This window comes from Pongo abelii, chromosome 9 (genome assembly GCF_028885655.2).
Source record: "Pongo abelii isolate AG06213 chromosome 9, NHGRI_mPonAbe1-v2.0_pri, whole genome shotgun sequence".
NCBI lineage: Eukaryota > Metazoa > Chordata > Mammalia > Primates > Hominidae > Pongo > Pongo abelii.
In genome coordinates this window covers 31,990,486-32,014,744 of record NC_071994.2, presented here as the reverse complement: position 1 = coordinate 32,014,744, position 24,259 = coordinate 31,990,486, and the positions used below count along the sequence as shown (strand labels likewise).

The window sequence follows — 24,259 nt, the reverse complement described above, 5'->3', positions numbered from 1 at the left end:
TGAGCCCTTTAGGCAAAGGAAAAAAATCAGCAAGCATGTATTGATTGCCAGCAATGTAAATAGCACAGCGTTAAGCGTCAAAGGAGATGCAAATAAGCCTATGAATGGCCCTTGCCAAAGAAGGACTTATATTTCCATTTTATGTCACTGTTGGCTTTTGTTCTGACATTGGGTTTGGGATTTGGTGGCTGTCTTTCTCCTGGTTGTAATATTTATTTGGTGGTGGGCATGGCTTATGGGTGTGCTTTATGAAGTTTTTGCACCTGCAACTCAGAGGTCAGTACCTTTCTTAAAAGAACACAAAAGAAATAAACTTGAAACAGTCCAAGTGATTTTAGATATGGGCAATGGGTCAACCTCCAGTTGATATATGTCACTGAGGGCCCTGTGTTTGCCCAGGCAAGCGTTTCCTTGGTGCAGTGATGAAAATCCCCATACACAGGTGAAATTAAAAAAAACTTAATAATGGAGTAAAATGGTAACTTTAATTTAATGACCTTTACAAGGTAGTTAAGTATTTCCTTGTATAAATTTGATCTGTGTTACTTGAGTAAGTTATTCTAGATAGGCTTCTTTTTCTTTTGTGATTACAAGTAGACTACAGGCTATCATAGTGTTCATTTTCCCTGCAGTCACATTTCTTGACACACAGTTAGGTGCTTTTGATTACTGATAGTAGCATTGGGATTCAAATATTCTTTTTTCCATGTCTCTATGTTCTCTGGTTTTCTGGAGTGACTGGGAGCAATGCTACAATTGCGCCTGGACAATCCAGGATAGGCAAAGTTTTGGCTCAGTCTTCACCTTGCCACTTTACCTTTGATGATTATACTGAGAAATAAAGGGTCTTCAGAACCAACTAGAGGCAAAATAGAATTCTTCTGTATATTTCTATCGATCAGAGGAGAATGGTGTGCACAAGCCTTGGTCTTCCTATGCACCTATCCATCTGACTCTACTGTAGCTAGATCTTCCCTGCTAGCAGATAACAGGATTTGTACCGTAGCTTCAAATTAACACTGGATTCATTCCTCATTGAAACAGAGCAGAGTAATTCTCAGAGCTTCTCTACATCACATGAAGGCTTGGAAGAAGATAAAGACCATCCAACAACTTCTACTCTGACATCAAGCAGTAAGGATTATAAAACCTAGTTGGCTTCAGCTATTGATAAGAATCAATCAATTATGGGTACTTTTGCGGTGTCTTTGGTGGAGGTGCATCCATTAGCTGCCATTACACTGTTACTTTTAATCAAAAGGTGCGTCTGGTGGTGGTTCTCTGATTTTTCTGTTTTATATACCTCTTTGTACATTAAGTGCAAACTACATTTCTTAATCTTAAAAGTTGGGTTTCTTTCACTCTAGAGTTAGTGATTTGTTTTAACAATAATGGATTGCTTATATATGATTTATTTTATTTATTTATTTTTGTTAACTTGAGATCTTTCTAACTTTTTTATGTGGGCATTTAAATTTAGTGCTATAAATTTCCCTCTTACTACTGCCTTAGCTGTGTCCCAGAGATTCTGATACGTTGTATCTTTGTTCTTATTAGTTTCAAAGAACTTCTTGATTTCTGCATTAATTTCATTATTTACCCAAAAGTCATTCAGGAGCAGGTTATTCAATTTCCATGTAATTGTATGGTTTTGAGTGAGTTTCTTAGTCTTGATTTCAAATTTGATTGCGTTGTGGTCCAATAGACTGTTTGCTATGATTTCAGTTCTTTTGCAGTATGATTTATAATTGGCATAAATGTCTGATTATATCACTTTATAATCCTCACGATAATATTGTTTTGCCTTTTGTCCTCTGGACCTCCATGGTGCTGATGACTAAAAAGCAGTCCCTTCTGGAAAAGAAAATAATAATTAAATTAGTAGCCGCAGGCCTTTGAAACCATGCATTTGCTATTTTAATTGCAGGCAGCAAAATTTTATCTTTCAATCCAATGGTATGTTTCCTCCACTACATCAAAGATGATCCAATTGAGAAAGAACTCAAGATTATCTAGTACCTCAGCTGACTTCAAGATCACAGTTGTAGTGACATAACCTTACCTAATAACCCAAGCAGATGTTGCAACAAATGCCAATTCTGGGTATTAAGATCACCAAAATCTCTTCTGTTGAGTGATGTCCAAGTGGTGTCTATTGCAAAATATTTATTCTGTTCAATAGTATGACAGACTTCACTCTATTGCTCCCTATTTATGGATAACAAGTGGAAAGCTTTTGCAGCAATTGTGTGTTCTGGAGACAAGCACATGGTGGGTGGTGATCTTACAAATAGGGGTTCATCACTGATTCCACCTCCACACAGATAGGAATGATGTCACAGGTGGAAGAAGAGACCCAAATCATTCTGAAGGCTCAACTACTTTACTGGAAGGTTATACCTCTCATTACCCAAACACGAAGGAAAGCAGGACCTTTATCCCAGTGACCTCAGTTAAGACTGGGTCCTTTGGAGTTACTGAAGTTACTGTTGGAGATTCCAACTCTAATGTCAATCATTCCTTATCAGGTAATTTGGCATTTATTATCTAGTTTGCTTTCTCTATATAAAGAAACAATATATAGTTTCATATTACAGAGGACATTTTCTGTGTAGTCTGGGATTGGACTAGTTTGTGATATGGAAATGTCTTTCATTATTGGTTATCAATTCTGGTGCAAATAAACTTGGGTATATTTTAGATAAAAAAATGCTTCCTTTTGCCAGTGTTTTTTCCATTTGTCTGTGTTTGCATGTGTGTGTGTGTTATGTGTACAACTTGGCTGTTATGATGGAATTGCTTTCTTTGTCTTATCTTGTGATATATGAAGTTGAACCACATGAAACTGATATTTTTGCAGGTCAAAATAGTCAAATTTTAGCAATTCCGTTTAATTCGACTAATATACGCTACTTATTTTGTAAGGTTTTATCCTACAGGTGAATAATTTCTATATACTAGTATCTTTGCTCTGAAATTATTATCTTGTTTTGGTGATAGATTGATCAGTTTTACTTTTGGTGATGGATAAACCTCTTCTAGTTCTGATGCACACTTAAAATGTTCATGATTTAATCTAGTATTAATGAATAGGGACCATTTCTCTTATTGTAACAGTGAAGAGAGGACTGAAGATAATTTATTCAATGAAGTTTGACACGGACCTAGAATAAGTCTTTTTTTTTCTCAAATAAGTAGTCATCTCTGCTTCTGCTTTTCTTTGCTTCTCCATTTGTATTAAGAAATTAACAGTGAAGAAAGGGGAAATGGAAAACGCCCACTGTAGTGAAGAAATAAAAAACAGATTCTGTTTTCCTAGTACTACTTTTTCAATTGCTTTGTAACACAATCACTAAGGCATATTCAAGATTAGAGACTTTAGATACATAATTTTGGAGCAGAGATCTTCTCTCCTCCCCCCAAAAAAGAAAAAGAAGAATTTATATGTGTGCATATATATATATAATTTTTTTTTTTTGAGACGGAGTTTCACTCTTGTTGCCCAGGCTGGAGTCCAATGGTGTGATCTTGGCTCACCTCAACCTCCACCTCCTGAGTTCAAGCAATTCTCCTGCCTCAGCCTCCATGAGAATCCAATATGTAAAACAGATGATGGTTGTGATGCAGGGACAGAAAATTCAGAATGCCACATGCTTGGCCTCATTTCTCTGGGTGGCCTACCCCGGAGCTTCAAGAAAAACAGTTTAAGAAAACGCTAACTTCTGCAATATTGGCAAGACAAAGCCCCTTACACTCCTTAGTTCTTTATTCAGCATTGTTCTGCTCTCATTTATTAAAAATTCCAAGTACCATTGTCAGTATTCTTCAGAAAATCTTTTAGTGCTGTCTCATTTCTTTTGGCATAAGAAAGCCTGTTGTGCAACCCAATGAATTTAATTTTTTTTTTTTTTTTAAAGAGTCTTGCCCTGTCACCCACGCTGTAGTACAGTGGCGCGATCTCGGCTCACTGCAACCTCTGCCTCCCGGGTTCAAGCGATTCTCTTGCCTCAGCCTCCTGAGTAGCTGGGATTACAGATGTGTGCCACCATGCCCGGCTAATTTTTTTTATTTTTAGTAGAAATGGGGTTTCACCATGTTGGCCAGGCTGGTGTGGAACTCCTGACCTCAAGTGATCCACCATCCTCAGCCTCCCAAAGTGCTGGGATTACAGACGTAAGCCACCACGCCCAGCCATGAATTTAAATTTTAAATGGCAATTTTAATAGTCACAGTACCCTAGAATGCTTATAGCCAGCCTAATGTTAGTAAATCAAATGCTTTTTACAAGACTGATATTCACAGACACTGATTCTTTCTGATTTCCGCAGTGGTAAGGACAGATTTTCCATAATTCTCCATGGATTAGACAATTAAGTCACCCAATTCTCATCCTTGGTTTTCTTCAAAAACACTCACCCACATAAATCTCATTTATGTCTATACATTTTTCTCAGTCTTTATGCTTAATGTTAAGAACTAAAGCATTTGTTGAAGCGAGCGGATCACTTGAGGTCAGGAGTCTGAGACCAGCCTGGCCAACATAGTGAAACCCCGTCTCTACTAAAAATACAAAAAATTAGCCAGGCATGGTGGCAGGTGCTTGTAGTCTCACCTACTCAGGAGTCTAAGGCATTAGAATCACTTGAACCCAGGAATTGGAGGTTGCAGTGAGCCGAGATTGTGCCACTGCACTCCAGCCTGGGCGACAGAACGAGGCTCAGTCCCCCAAAAAAGAACTAAAGCATTTAGAATCATGGTGGCAGTGGTGGTGTTGGTGATGGTGATGGTGATAATGATGGTGATGGGATGGTGACGGTGATGGTGATTTTGGTAGTGGGAGTATTGGTGTGGCATTTCAGCAAATGTTGTTTTCATTTGTTTTAACCATCAACCAAGGAACAGAGCAGTCTGTCTCTTCAATATAATTACACAGGTGACTAAGTGTCACCCGCTTCCACCTTCTCTAATCAAGGAAATGGTGATGATCAGGTTACTATAGATTCCTTGTAAGGTGCCTTCATAATGGATAACTGTAGCCATTTTATGTAAGCATTGTCCTGTGATTAAAATAAAAAAGATTCCAGTATGCTTTTGAAAAATGTTGGTGGGGGAGAGAGTTTTAATATGCTGCATTCAAGATTTGACCTATGGATTTAGATTTTAGCAATTCATGAGGTTGTCTTAAGCTAAAGCTTTCTGGTGATAGATGTTTAAGAAGCTAGGATTATATTAACTAGTCATGTTGAAACTACAGATTTAACTTTAAAAAAATTATTTTAAACTTACTATAATACCCATATTCCAATACACATTATTCATGTTAGCTATCATCTCACCATTTCCTTTTTTACTTATTTTCAACTTTTTTTGAAAATAAGTAGTTGATCTTTCTCTTTGAATCTTTACATCATTCAATCCCAAGATTCCTTATTGCATACTAATTTCCTGCCGCCAAGAAATCTCTGTTTCATGCCCTAAGCCAGAGTACGCCCGTTTGCAGTGATTATGTTTCTCATAATCCAATTCATATTGTCCTTATTTAAAATGTACAATATCTAGTCTCAACTTCATACCTGCAAAGATATCACAATATTTTTGTTAGCATGTTCCTTACCACAGTTCTTGGATTTCTACCAAAACAAAGTTTCTACAAAACTTCCTGTGGTCATCCTTCTTAGCCTTTGCTGCCCCAGTTTCCTTAATTCTGATTAAAGCTCTAGCTCATTTATCAGTGGATTAAGCAATGAACAGTAACTAATATTGTGGACCCATTCAAGGCTGTTTTGCCATCATTTTTTGGAATACCTTAAAAAGACTAAACTTTGTGATAGGCTGTATAAGAATGCAAACGTAAGGAAATGCAGATGGGAGTGTAAGTAAAAACATGCAGTACTGACCTTCCTGATTGCTCATTACAGGAGACCAAGATGCATTCCGCCCCAGTGGGGGGTCCCATACCACTCATGGATCTGAATCAGCTGGTGAGTTCAAAACTGCTTTAGTCATTCACTGTTATAATCATTGAGCCTGATGATGACTACCAACGAAGTGTGAGTCAGTGTCTCCAGAGAAGTGGTTCTCAAACCTTCTTAGCATACATCACAATTGCAGGGAGGGCATATTAAATCACAACGCTGGACCCCACCCTTAAGGTTCTTGATTCAGTAGGTCTGGGGTGGAGCCCAAACATTTGCATTTCTAATCAGTTCCCTGGTAATGCTGACACTGCTGGGACAGGGATTGCACTTTGAGAACTACTGCTCTGGAGGAAAGCCTTGCATCTGAAAGCCTCAGGAAGAATTCAGGCAGTGTCCCAATTTAACATTGCACTACACCAGAGTGATTAAGAGCTTGAGCTTTGTAGCAAAAATGGCCTGAGTTCGATTCCAGCCCTCCGCATATTAACTGAGCAAGATGCTTTAAAGGGTCTGAGACAAAATTTCTCAACTAATAAACTTGGAATAATAACAATTGTCACAGGACATTGTTTCAAAAACTAAATGATAGAATACATGTAAAACATTTAGCATAATCCTGGCACATGATATCATCACTGGTATTTGTTGGGAATTTACTGTGTGCCAGCAGCATCTTTCTAAACACTTTACATGTATTAGGTTGGGCCAAATGGAACTGCCATTGTTGTAGGTCAAGAACAAGTCAATATCGGTCAGGCGCGGTGGCTCACACCTGTAATCCCAGCACTTTGGGAGGCCAAGGCAGGCGGATCACGAGGTCAGGAGTTCAAGACCAGCCTGACCAACCCTGTCTCTACTAAAAATACAAAAATTAGCCAGGCGTGGTCGTGCGCACCTGTAATCCCAGCTACTCAGGAGGCTGAGGCAGGAGAATTGCTTGGACCTGGCAGGCAGAATTGCAGTGAGCCAAGATTGCGCCACTGCACTCCAGCCTGGGTGACAGAGCAAGACTCCGTCTCAAACAAACAAACAAAAAAAAACAGGTTGATATCAGCAAATTCATAGAGTTTATCTAGTATGAACTCATTCAGTCATCCTATAAACTCTGTGACATAGGTAAGTACTATTATTATCCCCATGTTACAGATGAGGAAACTAAGGCTCAGAGAAGGTAAGTAACTTGGCAGAGTTGACAGGACCAGGGAGTGATGGAGCCACCTTTCAAGCCTGGAGGGTCTTGTATTACTTCTCATAGCACAGTCTGGAGAAGACATTCCATAATGACCATAATTACTGCCAGGCAGGAATTCTTAAATAGACTCCTGTTTGTTGTGATTCAGATCACACCCCTAAAAACCTTACCTCACACTGCAAAAGTCTGACATGAGGTAGGTTTACTAATTACTTCTACTGCTGGGCTACTGGGAGGTTCTGCCAGTGCTGCCTTACTGTGGTCTCCCTGAACATCATAAATCCAGGTGACCCCATGTAAATGATTTAAGCCATATCAATCATTGTCTTCCCTTTTTATGCCCAAGTTTGAGTGAGGCTCACCATCAGGTTTAAATGTTTACACATTGAAAACAAATATGAAGATGGATATTTACACGGTGGCTTCCACGATAACTCTCTATGGAGGAGCACTAGGAGGTAGGGATTCATTAGAAATGCTTCTGAAATAGAGACAGAAGTCACAGGTTCACTGGGGACCTTAGGCAGGGCACTCAACATTTCCCAGACTCAGTTTCCTTGTTGGTAAAAAGGAGATTAAATCATCTGCCTCAGTTGCTTCCTAGAGTTATTGTGAAAAAGACAGGGTACCAGAAGTATGAAAGTACTCTGAAAAAGTAGGGAGTTATTATTAAGGGGCATGATCTCTAAAACCAAGAGACCCCAGCCACTCTCTAAGTGTGATTCTTTAACCATCAGTGCGGACATCACCTAGGAACTTGTTGGAAATGCAGAATCCCTGGTCAACCCAGACCTACTGAATCAGGATCTGCATTTTAACTATACTCTCCCACCCAGGTGGTTTATATGCACATTAAAGTTTGGAAGCTTAGACTGTGCTAAACTGCTTTTCTCACCATTGAAGCCAATTGAACAATCTCTGTGCACATGTCTCAGATTACATGTCATCTCCCAACAGGAATATCAAGTGCTCCTCCTTTGTGGAACTTGCTATTGTGGCCAGTCCTACCCTGGCTGGATTTGTAGACATCTAGGGCACAAGGCAAGACCTGCTGTCTCACATCCATCCTCTGTGGCTTTTGCTTGAAGTGAGAATCAGGCGGACAGGAGCCAGTCTCTTTTGTTTGGCTTCTGAGCAGGTGTCTATTGTTCAAACAGGAGGTTTCATCTTGTTGCACGCACACCCAGATCTTTTCTTGCTGGGAGCACTTCTTCTTTTTTTTTTTTTTTTTTGAAAATCAAAATAAAGAGATTATGATACATTAATGGTCTCTTTTTCAAATATCAAAGACTTCTATGAGTCAGGGAAAAAAAAAAAAAAAAACCCAGTGAGAGTGACTGTACCTCCTGGGGAGATTTCATGGCCAAAGATCTTCAGTTTAGGTGGCCAATGTCCCATGACTTGGGCAGGTGAAAACCTGCCAACTACTAAGGACACTGGAAGGCATGTAGGGAAAGGGCCTTGGACTGTTTTGGAGGTTTATAAAGTCAAAGGCCACTGTCAACATAGGATAGGGGATGTTGAAACACCCAGATGTCTGGTAGGAACTTGTTTTGCTCCCTTTTAAGTTTTAACAAAAGCATCAAATTGCATAAACAAGAGCCATCTTCTCCCCATATAACCATTGTAATCAAGATTTCAGTGTGCACAGCCTAAAGTCTGGCTCCATGAGGAAAGCTCTCATTTAAGACCTCACCATTTTCATCCATTGATCAGCCTTCAGGATTCTACAGTGGGCTTCCATTTGGTAGGAAAAAAAGAGTTCATTTTGGTGGAACACTTTCAAATTTTGTTTTGAAGCAATGGAGGAAGAATTTTTTAAAATCCATGAAGCTTTCATTTTGATGAGGCTCTTCACAAGATGTCTTAGAAGTTTCTTTTTTTAAAAAATTGTTTATTTATTTATTATTTTTATTTTTAACAGGGACAGGATCTCCCTATGTTTCCCAGGCTGGTCTCAAACTCCTGGGCTCAAGAGATCCTCCTGTCTCAGCCTCCCAAAGTGCTGGGATTACAGGTGTGAGCCACCGTGCCCGGCTTCTTAGAAGTTTCTTTTAGAACCATCGTGTCTCCCTCATTTCGATAGGCCTCCAGTTCTGACTTGAGGATTGTCTGTCTTGCGATACTTCCTCCAGTTTAAGGCATTTTGTTCATCTCCTTATTTTGCTTTTTAGCAGTAGAAAATGTTGATTCTTCTAACAAGGTGTGTTTCAGTAATATATCAGCAGGGACTCTAATACGGTGATTTTTCATAGTCAGAAAGGGCCACTGCCGCCAAACTCCTTATTTATTTATTTATTTATTTATTTATTTATTTATTTATTTTGAGATGGAGTCTCGCTCTGTTGCCAAGCTGGAATGCAGTGGCACAATCTCAGCTCACTGCAACCTCTGCTTCCTTGGTTCAAGCAATTCTCCTGCCTCAGCCTCCCGAGTAGCTGGGACTACAGGCACATGCCACCATGCCTGGCTAATTTTTGTATTTTTAGTAGAGATGGGGTTTCACCATGTTGGCCAGGTTGATCTCAATCTCTTGACCTTGTGATCCGCCTACTTCGGCCTCCCAAAGTACTGGGATTACAGGTGTGAGCAAACTCCTTATTTTATAGTGTTTATGTTGGCTCCTATGATGCTATTGGATGAGATTTTCAGGTTCTCTTTGGGCTTTCTGGAGCGTGTGAGTCCCCTGGGGGTCTTGTTAAAATGAAGATTCTGATTTGGTAGCTTTGAGATGAGGCGTAAGATTCTGCATGTCTGGTGATCTCCCCAAGTATGCCTGTCCTGATGGTCTGAGAGCCACACTTTGAGTAGCAAGGTCCTAAATTAAAAATAGAAAATAACAACCACACACAACTACCAATACCGTGTACTTCTTTAAATCTCTGCAAAATTATCATGAACGGCATTCTATTATCCCCATCTTACGAGTGTGAAAAGGGAGACTTGGAGAAGGTAGATTGACCCAGCACACATGGCTAGTTAGGAAGGGACAGCAGTGAGACTTAAATCCAAGGTTGTCCAGCTCTAGACCCCAAAGTCCTGAACACTGTGCAACACTGCTGCTGAGAATTCTTATGTTCCTTGATACAAAATAACATTACTAAGCCTTAGCCTTAATCAAACACGGCGGGGGGGATATCTTTTGTGTAATGCTTTATAAACATCTGCAGCTTGAATCCATAAATGGCTTCTCAGTGATTCAGAATGTGGAGAGCTGCCCTTTATGCAGCTCCACAAGGAACTCATGTTTACACATTTCAAACTTTGGCTGAGAGATGTTGTTTTTCCCCTTAGGACACTCACATGGGAGTCAAGAAGGTGGAGAAAACACAACCTCTGGTCCTATAAGGACACCCCAAATTCCAGGTGAGTTTCAAACTTTGAGGCAGAAAAACATGGTGAAAGCAGCTTTCTCAGAATGTCCCAGCAAGGAAGAAGAGACCCGTTTGAGAGCACATTCTCCACAATGCCCAACATATGAATCCAATTGCTCCTCTTTACAGTTAAAGGATGAGTGAGAGTACTACAGCCTCTTGGTAGGAAAAGATGGAATAGTCTTTTCTTCCTGGGTTCTGCAAACTAGCTGAGCTCATACTCAGATCTGTCCCTGGCCTGTCCCAGGAAGTGCCATGTTAGTTACTAAAGCTTCCTTCCTAAATGAATGATCACCAAGAGGACCCCATGTCATACCTAGGTCCTTTCTATCCCAATCCAATTTCCACTTATTTCTGGGGTCCAAGGTGAAGCATGTAATTTTCCTCTTACAATTACAGACAGGGAGGAGCTACAAGAGGCATTTATGTTACATGGAGTGAAAACTTTCTTTTGGTTCCCCAACTAATTTTTTTTGGTCGAGGGACCACCTGCTGATGTGGACAGAATAAACTTTTCAGAAAGTACAACATGTGCAGTGAGGAGGCTGGGACACCTGGTTCTCCTGAGCATCAAGACAAGGCATTTGTTGCAAATTCTTTATTTGACTTGGAATCAAAATTGATTTGTCATAGAGAATTACTAAAGGGAAGAGTTCTCCTAAGGTTGTAAATTACCCTTTTAATTCTCTCCTCTTCAGAGGTCTCCAAACTGAGCCTCCCTTGGGGAAAGAGAAGAATGTGGCGTGCACCGTTCTCCTTTGCCCCAGCTTGCCTAAGCACACCTGAAGGCAGACCAGACAGAGAGAGGGGTGGGCTGTCCCGAGGGAGAGCATGGGGGAAGCCTTAGCTGTCATCAGGCAGCAAGATTCTTCCCAGCTCCAGTGACAGTGCAGGTGGGATATCTCAGGGCTGGAAACCAGGGCCATGGTGGGCAGGAGTAGAGAGGAAGAACAGAAACGGGGCCCTCCTGTCAGTCTCCCCCCACTTCTGACTCTACCTCCCTCTCCAAACTCATCTAAACCACGAAAAGGTGAGGCAAAGGTAGTGCTGAGCAGGAAATCAGAGATAAACCAAAATTTCCAAAACGAAAACAGATAATGAGACTTTCCATGTCTCTTCTTTCTCAAGCCCTGGTTCATTGCACACATATAAAACCCACTTTGCAACTGAATTTAGTAGAGTTGTCGAGTCATATTTTAGTCCTACAAGAGCCTGATTTCAAAATGTGTAGAATATTAATCCACAAGTGATATGTAATTATTGAAGACATTTGAAAAAGTACAACTAAATAAAATAATGGAAATATAAATCAATTATTATCAATCTCACCATCCAGAAATACCATGGTTACCATTTTAATATATGTCTTTTTTTTTTTTTTTTTTTTTTGAGATGGAGTTTCACTTTGTCGCCCAGGCTAGAGTGCAGTGGCGCGACCTCGGCTCACTGCAACCTCTGCTTCCTGAGTTCAAACGATTCTCCTGCCTCAGCCTCCTGCGTAGCTGAGATTACAGCATGCCACCATGCCCAGCTAATTTTTGTAGTTTTAGAGATGGGGTTTCACCATGTTGGTCAGGCTGGTCTCAAACTCCTGACCTCGTGATTCGCCTACCTCAGCCTCGCAAAGTGCTGGGATTACAGGCGTGAGCCACCGTGCTCAGCCTTTCCTGTCATTTTAAAATGTAAAATATATACCAAAATGTGATTACACCTTACATGGTGTTTAGCAAACTTTGCCTACTGGTTAACCATGGCTTCCACGTCATTGAATATTTCCTCCTTATATTGTAGTGCGTAATGCAATAGATGTACCCTAATTTATTTAACCAATCCTTTATTGCCTCCATTTTTGTTTTTTAATACAATGTAAGGTGGATAGGTGGATGCTTTTATACAGGAAAAAATGCTTCTTTCAAAAGAAGCCTACGTTTCCTTTTATATGTTTAATAATATTATACCAAAGGCATCTACAAGATTCAACAAGTCATCCTGTCCTTTTTCAGAAACATAGTTCTCCTGAAGGGACTTGAAAATCCTGACTGATAATAAAAGATTAAAGCAAGAAGGCTGTTGGACAAATACTTATAGCAAATTGCTCTTCCAGAATTACCTGCCTATTGGCTGGACCTATTGGCCAGACCCCTCTGCAGCACTGACTGTGGTGCTTGTTTCAACTAGGTCAATTATAAAGTGCATTTTTGTTTTTACAAAGTGTGTCTCTGAAGCTCACGCATGTCATTTAATTTACTCACACCAGAATGGCTGATCATCTTGGCATCCCTCTTGGCCTTGGCTTTGATTCTTGCAGTTTGCATTGCAGTCAACAGTCGAAGAAGGTAAGGGGCTGTCCTGGGGGCTTTCAACTTGGAAAGGGCATCATTTAAACTCGGGCTTTATATCCTTGCTGCTCAGAGTGTACGTAGTCCCTGGAATCAGCAGCCTGGGCACCCTGGGAGTTTGTTGGAAATGCACAATCTCAGACCCAACCCCAGACCTCCTATGGCAGAGTCTGCATCCTAACAAGTTTCCAGGGATTCATGTGCGTGGTGCAGCTTAAGACATCTTTCTCTACCCCGGTTTTTAGAGACAGGAGACACCTGTGATTGTTTGGCTCATCACTTTTAAGTAGTGGTTGAATCCTTTGTGATTTTACATGTTTTTTGGGGTTAAATCTCATGCAGACTCTATCTGATGAAAGTTATGAAGTATCTCACCAGGAAGGCACACAAAAGTATATACTCATTCATTGATTTGATAAATATTTATTAAATACATCCACAATGCACAAATATCGTATAAAGATTCAGTGATTCATCATCCCCTGTAGCCTCTCTGAGGCCCAGGGAACCTTTAAGAACTTTTACCAGAAGGAAGTATTGGCCTTGTGCTTTTGTTTGTTGTTTGTTTTTTGTAATGATATCATTTTCTATTTTATGGGAACTGTAGTTGAAGAGATTCAGGTTATAGCACAAGAAGAGCACTGTTTCATAGTCTTCTTGCTGTTAGGAGGTCTATGAAGCAGAGAAGAACTTTCCTTATGAAAACAACTAAATGAAGACAGTCACCTCCCGAGAACTGACACATGGGCTGTTTTTATATTCTTGAAGGCCACTCTCTCCCTACCTGAACCAAGACCTATAGGTTTAGATGTTATTTACATTTTATATATATACACATTATATATACACAATAGTAATTCTAGCAACAGAGGAAATGAACTTTAACAGGGGTATAAATCTAAATTTATAAAAGTATAAATCTAAATTTCTTACCCAAGACACTTTAAAGATACGTTATTTTTCTCCAGGACATAATTCATAGGAATATTAAGCCTTTTGTAAATGTCCCTTTAGATGGTTTCTCATAAGGTAAAAGAAATTTATTTCCAAGCAGGGCCACCTTTATTGTGTCCCCAGATCACCTCACAGGGCACAAAAATGCCCCTCAGTCTGGGAGAAGACCTAGAGAGAATTATGGACTCCTTACTGGTTTTTGGAAAGCAACCAACAGCTAATTCCAACACCATGGGCAGCCCATACAGTCTCTAATTATCTGAGAAAATCAAATGATGCTGTTACAATAATTACGCTGGTACAAGTTAATAAAAGTGCCATGTTACAGTCAAATAGCTATGTTGCTATCTATACCATTGAGGGCATAGTTTTAAAAAGTAGTTATGCTAGCTGACTGTATAAGGAACAAAACTGAGAAAAAAAATCTAAAAGGCCGCCTATGATTGAATGGGAAGATTTTTTTTAGTTGAATTTAAATAATGTGACTTGGGGGAGCCTTTACAAAGAGTCTTTATACTTCCCTTCAGCTTCCTTGTTTTCCCTTGGATTACTTTTGCTCAATTAAATATGAATTTCCTATTGTGTGCAATCAGCCCTTTATTGCCAAGCCCTAGAAGGCACCACTTTTGCTCACATACACAGTCCATAAGCTTTGCACGTGTCACCATAGAAACGCTGGCAGGGATGCTGTCGACATTTAGGGAGACCTCGGAGAAGCATCTCAGCTGTCCCTAAGAGCAGCTGGAGTCCATACATTGGGACTGGGTATCTCCCCCATCGTCTGTGTCTTGTCAGCAGCAGACAGCAGAGGAGGGGCCTCATTGCTGCCCTCTCCCTCCTCCCAAGACCAGCAGTCACCCTGGCAACTGGCAAACAGGGACACACAGGGTCCGGCACAGTGAGTATCTCACCAGGAAAGTAGCTGCTTGGACGCCATAAATTACTATGTCCTGATTTGATAATTGAAAACAGATTTGCCACGCAGCTAAAAGGTGGTTAACAGCTGCACAGGCCCCTTAATGGGCTCTGTGATTCTAAAGCTGTCAGCCCATTTCTAATCCCCTTCAAAGGCTGGGGCTTTTCTGCTTTGAGGGTCACATTTAAGAGAAAGAGATACAGAATCCTATTTCATCAGAGAAAGTTTGGTTGAAAATGGGACCTCCAATGGGTGTTCATTTATTCAGCAAACATGTTTTGAGTGGCTCCTGTGACTACCAGCCCTGGCAAGGAGAAAGAGAAGGTAAAAAACAAAAAGAGTACCACCACCTCTTTTCTAAAAGAATCTTGAGGTTTAGTGGCAGTATTGGCCTCTTGAATTTGAATTGGCTAATATTTACTGAGAACATTCCCTCTGCCAGACACTGTTATATAAATTATGGTTAAAAGACAAAAGTGGAAAATCATTAGTCTCTGAAGTTGACATACAAGGATGGATCATGGGCTTGCATGATGAAGTGATCTGTGAGTCACTTTGTCTTAAAGATGCTGGCTTGGGGGTTCTATTACTTCTTTAGCTTTTTCCACCCCTGCCACTATCCAAAACAGCTTTCTTTGCTGTTCCTCATGTCATCTGACTCCTTGAGTTACAGCTCTCCAAGGGAAATCATATTTTATTCCCTCTTCATGAGAGCACATAATTATTTTAGGAGTCAGTTGGGTTGATAGATACTGTGTGAGGCTCCAGAGAAGATTTTCCTTTAAAGAATCTATCTGGGCCAGGTGCAGTGGCTCACTTTGGGAGGCCAAGGCAGTGGATTACTTGAGCCTAGGAGTTCAAGACCAGCCTGGGCAACATGGCAAAACCCCGTCTCTACAAAAAATACAAAAATTAGCCGGACATAGTGGCGCATGCCTGTGGTCTCAGCTGCTTGGGAGGTTGAGGTAGAAGAATCGCTTGAGCCCTGGGAGGTGGAGGCAGCAGTGAGCCATGATAGTGCCACTACAGCCTGGGCAACAGAGTGAGACCCTGTCTCAAACAAACAAGCCAACAAACAAACAAACAAAAACCTATCTTATTTGTCTGAAGCAGAGAAAAAAACATGAGGACTTTACTATGTTGCTTGTACATAAAAGCTGTTCACCAGCCTTCACTTTAACGGGAATAATCATCTTTTCTATAAACCCCAGCAGGCAGTCACCCACACTCCAATCAGTAGGTCTTCTCTATGCATCGCCATAATTTAGAAATATTTTCCTTCTCTTACACTACCGTCTAGCTCCTGCAATCTGAGCTCACCCAACCTCGTCCTGCTGTCTAGAACAGTGCTATGCAATAGAACCTTCTGTGATGATGGAAATGTTCTATATCTCCACTGTCCAATTTATAACTACTAGCCACTTGTGGCTACTGAGCACTTGAACTGTGGCTAGTTCAACTGAGGAAGTGAATTTTTAATTTCATTTTATTGTAATTAGTTTAAATTCAAATAGCTACATGTGGCTGGTGGCTACTATATTGGATGGCACAGCTCTAAGACAGTGCAAAATAAATCCCTAAATATCGTTAAGGATTGTCAGGTAGAAGAGTCATGAGATCAGTTGCCAAGTTACCCACCTAAATCTTTTGAGATAAATTCTGCCATGCCATAAAAGTATGTTACCTGGCTTCTAAACCCCAGCCAGGCTGCCCTCCCTTTCCTGGTGAGATCTCAGTCTGCCTCCTTCCACACTGTGTGATTGCTGTGTGCTCAGCTAATGCCTGAGATTTAAGGAAAGAGGAGATAAAGGTAAGACACAGATCCATGAGGATCTCTGATCTTCAGGGTCAGAAAATCCAAGCTGTGGCTGGGTGCGGTGGCTCACACCTGTAATCCCAGCACTTTCGGAGGCTGAAGCAGGCAGATCACTTGAGGTCAGGAGTTTGAGACCAGCGTGGCCAACATGGAGAAACCCTATCTCTACTAAAACAAAAATTAGCCAGGTGTGGTGGTGGGTGCCTGTAATCCCAGCTACTCGGGTGGCTGAGGCAGAAGAATTTCTTGAACCCAGGAGGCAGAGGTTGCAGTGAGCTGAGATGGTGCCATTGCACCCCAGCCTGGTTGATGAAGTGAGACTTTGTAAAAAAAACAAAACAAACAAACAAACAAAAAAACAGAAAATCCAAGCTATGATTCTTGCAGTGCAGTGCCATAACTAGCTGTGAAACTTTGGACAATACTTCTTGGACTTGGTGTCCAGTTTACATAATGAAGAAGCTGGGCTAGATGATCTCTGAAGCCCCTTAAGGTCTAGTGCTCCTTCTTAAATTCTTATAACTAAGAAGAACTTGAAAAATAGAATTTTTCTCTTAAAAGTGCTTATTAGACGCCTAGAGCACTGAATATTGGAATGAGTTATTTATGAGAATCATCCTACCCTCCTGAAAGTACTCAGACAGATAGAAACACATAAATCCAAAGGGAAATGCAGGCCAGCCAAAAACCAAGCACAATATTCCTGTGTTCTATAGGTCAAATGTTATCTACTGTCAAGATCAGCTTCGTTTAGATTAACAACATTAATCTCCACCCACTCCCATGCACAGACATATTTTTTATGCTCATAAATCACTTTCCCACAATATTTCATTCCATCCCTCAACCACCCATTGGTTAGGCAAATGGGAATTACTTTAACTAGACAACTTTCCTCCAAAGAACACAGGGACCAGGGAATTGGAAGTAACACAAGCAGCATTCTACCTTGAGCCTTTTAAATCCTCTTCATAGTAAATAATAACGAGGTAGGTGGAGGCAGCCAGGAGAAACAAGCAAAATTCATTTCATGTGGCTTTTGTTATATGAACAATTATAGATAGCACTTGAAAGCTTACTGTGCTCCAGATACTGTTCTAAGTGTTATCCCAAACCTTAGTTTCCTTACCCCACATAAGAGCAAGAATAACAATTATTTCCTTACCCCTCATAAGAGCAAGAATAATAACAACAATAGACTCATTTATTTAGTGCCAGTCTCTGTTTCAAGGGCTTTTCACAACCCTATGATATTGCTACTCTTAATAACCTGGTATTATTGATGCAAAACTGAGGCTCAGAGAGGTTAAGTGAGTTGCCCCAGGTCACACTCAAAACCAGGCCTTCCAAGCCTCTTTTCTTCTTTCTTTTTTTCTTTTCTTTCTTTTTTTTTTTTTTTTTTGAGACGGAGTCTTACTGTGTCACCCAGGCTGGAGTGCAGTGGTGCGAGCTCAGCTTACTGCAAACTCCACCTCCCAGGTTCAAGCAATTCTCCTGCCTCAGTCTCCTGAGTAGTTGGGATTCAGCCACGCACCACCATGCCCCCATGACCGGCTAATTTTTGTATTTTTGGTAGAGATGGGGTTTCACCATGTTGGCCAGCTGGTCTCAAACTCCTGACCTCAAGTGATCCTCCTGCCTCAGCCTCCCAAGTGCTGGGATTACAGGCGTAAGCCATTGTGCCTGGTCTCTTTTTCTTTTTTGAAACAGGGCTCACTCTGTCACCCAGGCTGGAATGCAGTGGCACAAACACAGCTCACTGCAGCCTTGACTTCCTGGGCTCAAGTAATTCTCCCACCTCAGCCCCCAAAGTAACTAAGTCTACAGGCACATGCCACCACAGCCGACTTATTTTTGTATTTTGAATAGAGACTGGGTTTTACCATGTTGCCCAGGCTGGTCACAATCTCCTGGGCTCAGGTGATCCACCCGCCTTGGCCTCCCAAAGTGCTGGGATTACAGACGTGAGCCACTGCACCTGGCCTCCAAGGCCCTTTTCTTGACCATGCATCTTGCTGGACTCCATCTGTATTCCTGGTCCCTATGAATCTGTTTCACGGTTCAAGCATCCTTCCCCCAACCCCTCATCAAGCCTCATGCTAGAGGAGACAGGATCTACCTCCTGTTGAGGAGGTATAATTTCTATTTCCCCAAACAAGAGCTTAAAGTTTATGGCCTTGGCAGTCCTACAGGGAATGGTCAATGATCATGAATAACAGAGGCTTTGTCGCTATTACTCCAAATACCCAGAGGCAAAGTGAACAATTCTGACTTCATACTGTTTCCAAATCTCCAGAGGGCTGGCAGCATTGACAGAGCCAGGCAGAGCCCAGGCTTTGGTCATAAAGGCCTGGATTTGAATATTGGCTCTGTCATTCTTACTCTCTGTGTGACCTCGAGCAAGTTATTAAACCTCTTTTGGCCTCAGTTTCCACTGCTGTATTATGGGAACAATAGCTGCTTTGAAAGAGTGTTGTAAGAATTACAGAAAATTACATGTAAAATGTCTGGTATTCAGGAGGTAATCTGCTTCCCTGAATCCCCATCTTGCTTGTAGTTGTGAAGCTGTGCAACTTTCCTTCCTCTAAGGATAGTGTGACTCGTATATGTGTAGCAGTGATGTGTTACAGGAAAGAGGAAGCATTGCATTAGGCTGGGTGGGGTGAAGCAATGGACAGTAACCAGGGAAAAGATCAAGGTCGTGCTCTTCCATAGCAACTTTCTTTTGCGTTTGGGTCTTAAGTAATGTTTGAGAAACCTTAAATTAACGAGAATAATTTGTCTTGTGTTATTAAACTTCCTATATCAGGGTTGTGTGAGTTAGCCAATGTTAGGAAAACATCACTATGGCCTTATACCTCTAGAAAAATGTTGTTTTATTCTTCTCGGTACATTCAGTAATAATGCTGACAAGGCCGACAAAGTGTTGACTGGGAGGGGAAGTTATGGGACTTTCTGGAATATACAAATCAGAATGATTTACAATCATCATGTTGACGGTTTATCTAAATCTGCAGAAACTGCTAAAATGCTTAAAAGAGGCAAACATTTCCATTATGAAGTATGATAGAAAGAGAATCAGAACTTGAGAGTCAGACAGACCAGGGTTTGAATCCTCTTTCTTACTTGCTGAGTTACTTGGGGGAAGTTACTGAATTTTCTGATCCCCAAGGTTTCTTCTCTTGGAATAGAGGGAAAATAATAATAACACCAGCTTCCTGGAGTTGTAGTTGCTGATTTGCAAACTTGACTGTGCAGAGAAACCCCCGAGGGGTTGTGAACCACAGATCCTGGGCTCCAACCCTAGAGTTTTCTGATTCAGCAGGTTTGGGGCGGGGCTGAGAATTTGTATTTCTAACAGGTTCCAAGATGATGCTTTTGCTGCTGGTCCAGGGACCTCACTTTGAGGAGCGCTGGTTGTTATGAGTCTGGTTGTTAAGTGCTGGTTGTTAGTTGTTAAAGTAGAGAAAACACCTAGCACAGTGCTTGGCACACACTAAAGCCATCATAAACCATAGTGATCATCATGATGGTGCTCAATAAGGATGATGATCTGATGCCTGAGTCACTGCAATCTTTCTCATATGGTACATTTTTTAAATTATTAGGTGTGGGCAGAAGAAAAAGCTAGTGATCAACAGTGGCAATGGAGCTGTGGAGGACAGAAAGCCAAGTGGACTCAATGGAGAGGCCAGCAAGTCTCAGGAAATGGTGCATTTGGTGAACAAGGAGTCATCAGAAACTCCGGACCAGTTTATGACAGCTGATGAGACAAGGAACCTGCAGAACGTGGACATGAAGATTGGGGTGTAACACCTACACCATTATCTTGGAAAGAAACAACCGTTGGAAACATAACCATTACAGGGAGCTGGGACACTTAACAGATGCAATGTGCTACTGATTGTTTCGTTGCGAATCTTTTTTAGCATAAAATTTTCTACTCTTTTTGTTTTTTGTGTTTTGTTCTTTAAAGTCAGGTCCAATTTGTAAAACCAGCATTGCTTTCTGAAATTAGGGCCCAATTAATAATCAGCAAGAATTTGATCGTTCCAGTTCCCACGTGGAGGCCTTTCATCCCTCGGGTGTGCTATGGATGGCTTCCAACAAAAACTACACATATGTATTCCTGATCACCAACATTTCCCCCACCAGCTAAGGACATTTCCCAGGGCTAATAGGGCCTGGTCCCTGGGAGGAAATTTGAATGGTCCATTTTGCCCTTCCATAGCCTAATCCCTGGGCATTGCTTTCCACTGAGGTTGGGGGTTGGGGTGTACCAGTCACACATCTCCTTCAACAGACCCCCTCTAGAAATTTTTCAGATGCTTCTGGGAGACACCCAAAGGGTGAAGCTATTTATCTGTAGTAAACTATTTATCTGTGTTTTTGAAATATTAAACCCTGGATCAGTCCTTTGATCAGTATAATTTTTTAAAGTTACTTTGTCAGAGGCACAAAAGGGTTTAAACTGATTCATAATAAACATCTGTACTTCTTCGATCTTCACCTTTTGTGCTGTGATTCTTCAGTTTGTAAACCAGCACTGTCTGGGTCCCTACAATGTATCAGGAAGAGCTGAGAATGGTAAGGAGACTCTTCTAAGTCTTCATCTCAGAGACCCTGAGTTCCCACTCAGACTCAGCCAAATCTCATGGAAGATCAAGTAGGGCAGCACTGTTTTTTTTTTCTTTGACACTGTCCAAAGGTTTTCCATCCTGTCCTGGAATCAGAGTTGGAAGCTGAGGAGCTTCAGCCTCTTTTATGGTTTAATGGCCACCTGTTCTCTCCTGTGAAAGGCTTTGCAAAGTCACATTAAGTTTGCATGACCTGTTATCCCTGGGGCCCTATTTCATAGAGGCTGGCCCTATTAGTGATTTCCAAAAACAATACGGAAGTGCCTTTTGATGTCTTACAATAAGAGAAGAAGCCAATGGAAATGAAAGAGATTGGCAAGGGGGAAGGATGATGCCACGTAGATCCTGTTTGACATTTTTAAGGCTGTATTTGTAAACTTAAACACACCAGTGTCTGTTCTTGATGCAGTTGCTATTTAGGATGAGTTAAGTGCCTGGGGAGTCCCTCAAAAGGTTAAAGGGATTCCCATCATTGGAATCTTATCACCAGATAGGCAAGTTTGTGACCAAACTAGAGAGTACTGGCTTTATCCTCTAACCTCATATTTTCTCCCACTTGGCAAGTCCTTTGTGGCATTTATTCATCAGTCAGGGTGTCCGATTGGTCCTAGAACTTCCAAAGGCTGCTTGTCATAGAAGCCATTGCATCTATAAAGCAACGGCTCCTATTAAATGGTATCTCCTTTCTGAGGCTCCTACTAAAAGTCATTTGTTACCTAAACTTATGTGCTTAACAGGCAATGCTTCTCAGACCACAAAGCAGAAAGAAGAAGAAAAGCTCCCGACTAAATCAGGGCTAGACTTAGACAGAGCTGATCTGAAGAATATCTTTAAAGGAGAGATGCCAACTTTCTGCACTATTCCCAGCCTCTGCTCCTTCCTGTCTACCCTCTCCCCTCCCTCTCTCCCTCCACTTCACCCCATAATCTTGAAAAACTTCCTTTCTCTTCTGTGAACATCATTGGCCAGATCCATTTTCAGTGGTCTGGATTTCTTTTTATTTTCTTTTCAACTTGAAAGAAGCTGGACATTAGGCCACTATGTGTTGTTATTGCCACTAGTGTTCAAGTGCCCCTTGTTTTCCCAGAGATTTCCTGGGTCTGCCAGAGGCCCAGACAGGCTCACTCAAGCTCTTTAACTGAAATGCAACAAGCCACTCCGGGACAAGGTTCAAAATGGTTACACCAGCCTCTACCTGTCCACCCAGGGAGAAAGGGGTAGTGATACAAGTCTCATAGCCAGAGATGGTTTTCCACCCCTTCTAGATATTCCCAAAAAGAGGCTGAGACAGGAAGTTATTTTCAATTTTATTTTGGAATTAAATACTTTTTCCCTTTATTACGGTTGTAGTCCCTCAGTTGGATATACCTCTATTTTCACGATAGAAATAAGGGAGGTCTAGAGCTTCTATTCCTTGGCCATTGTCAATGGAGAGCTGGCCAAGTCTTTACAAACCCTTGCAACATTGCCTGAAGTTTATGGAATAGGATGTATTCTCGCTCCCTTGATCTCAAGGGTGTAACTCTGGAAGCACAGCTTGACTACATGTCATTTTTACCAATGATTTTCAGGTGACCTGGGTTAAGTCATTAAACTGGGTCTTGTTTATAAAAGTAAAAGGCCAACATTTAGTTATTTTGCAAAGCAACCTAAGAGCTAAAGATGTAATTTTTCTTGCATTTGTAAATCTTTTATGTCTCCTGAGGACTTCTCTTAAAATTAGCTCTGAGTGAAAAATCAAACAAGACAAAAGACATCTTCAAATCCATATTTCAAGCCTGGTAGAATTGGCTTTTCTAGCAGAAGCTTTCAAAAAGTTTTATATTGAGATTCATAATAACACCAAGAATTGATTTTGTAGCCAACATTCATTCAATACTGTTATATCAGAGGAGTAGGAGAGAGGAAACATTTGACTTATCTGGAAAAGCAACACTTAAGAATAAGAATAACATGGTCCATTCACCTTTATGTTATAGGTATGTCTTTGTGTAAATCATTTGTTTTGAGTTTTCAAAGAATAGCCCATTGTTCATTCTTGCACTGTACAATGACCACTGTTATTGTTACTTTGACTTTTCAGAGCACACCCTTCCTCTGGTTTTTGTATATTTATTGATGGATCAATAATAATGAGGAAAGCATGATATGTATATTGCTGAGTTGAAAGCACTTATTGGAAAATATTAAAAGGCTAACATTAAAAGACTAAAGGAAACAGACTCAGAAGTCTCTAATTTAAAAGAATGGGAGGCTGAGAGGGACAGAACTATGCTTATCTGGCACTGTCTGGGTAATTTAGAGGAACAAAGTCAAAGGTATCTGAGGTGGCTGAAGCCTCACACTCATTTTATTTTTTAAAAAAGCAAAAACAAAATGGGTTTCCATCAACTTGAAAGTCTTCTTTTGGAGAATATTTGGTTTTCTATGAGTGATGTGTGGTTCACATGTTTCAAACTAAATGAGATACAGTGAAGTGTTAGTTCTTTTAAAGCCAAGAACTACTCCTGGACTTCCAGTTAAAGAGAGGAGAGTGTACATACCTTCATTCCCTCATGTAAGCCTCTAAAAAGAAAATAAAGAGATATTTCCAGACAGAATCAACCAATGGAGTTAAAGAGATTGGAAGAAGAGACAAGAGCAACAAAAATTTGAAGCTGAAAAGTGATAGCTGATTGGTAACTGAATGAACAAGTCTGGAAAAGCTGACTCCTAAGCCTGCAGTGTGGAAAACTGAGAAACAACCAGATTTATGTGACAGAACCATCAAAAGGCTCAATAGCTATTCTGGAAATGAATGGGAAGATGAGGCTAAGATTAGGAGGACAAGCTTAAAGTCTATGTAAGAAGCAGTTAGAACTCCAGGTCCCCTTCCTTACTCTGTGTAACTGAACACCGTCCTTTCCCAATCTCAGCAAAAGACCAGAAGTTTATTTTCTGGAGACAGGGAAATAGAGAGTCTCTGGTTGAAGTCCAACAGCACGTACACAGTTGACATTAGAAATACCACACTGAGGGCTGGGCATGGTGATGCATGCCTGTAATCCTAGCACTTTGGGAGGTTGAGGAGCGTGGTGGATTGCTTGAGCTCAGGAGCTTAGAGAACAGCCTGG

At 41.0% G+C, this 24,259-nt stretch overlaps 1 protein-coding gene across 30 annotated transcripts in view; it reads left to right on the top strand.

Annotated features, from left to right (window-relative positions):
• CD44 (CD44 molecule (IN blood group)) overlaps window positions 1-23,368 on the top strand; it is a 92,789-nt gene extending 69,421 nt beyond the window's left edge. For 14 of the 30 annotated variants that reach the window (XM_024254486.3, XM_054523731.2, XM_063727909.1 and 11 more), the window contains 6 exons: window positions 1,045-1,134; window positions 2,325-2,528; window positions 5,919-5,981; window positions 10,405-10,476; window positions 12,742-12,820; window positions 20,118-23,368. In XM_024254486.3, the coding sequence (XP_024110254.2) occupies window positions 1,045-1,134; window positions 2,325-2,528; window positions 5,919-5,981; window positions 10,405-10,476; window positions 12,742-12,820; window positions 20,118-20,322 (713 nt within the window). In that variant the 3' untranslated portion in view covers window positions 20,323-23,368. 30 annotated transcript variants of the gene reach the window in all.
• The last annotated feature ends 891 nt before the right edge of the window (window positions 23,369-24,259 follow it).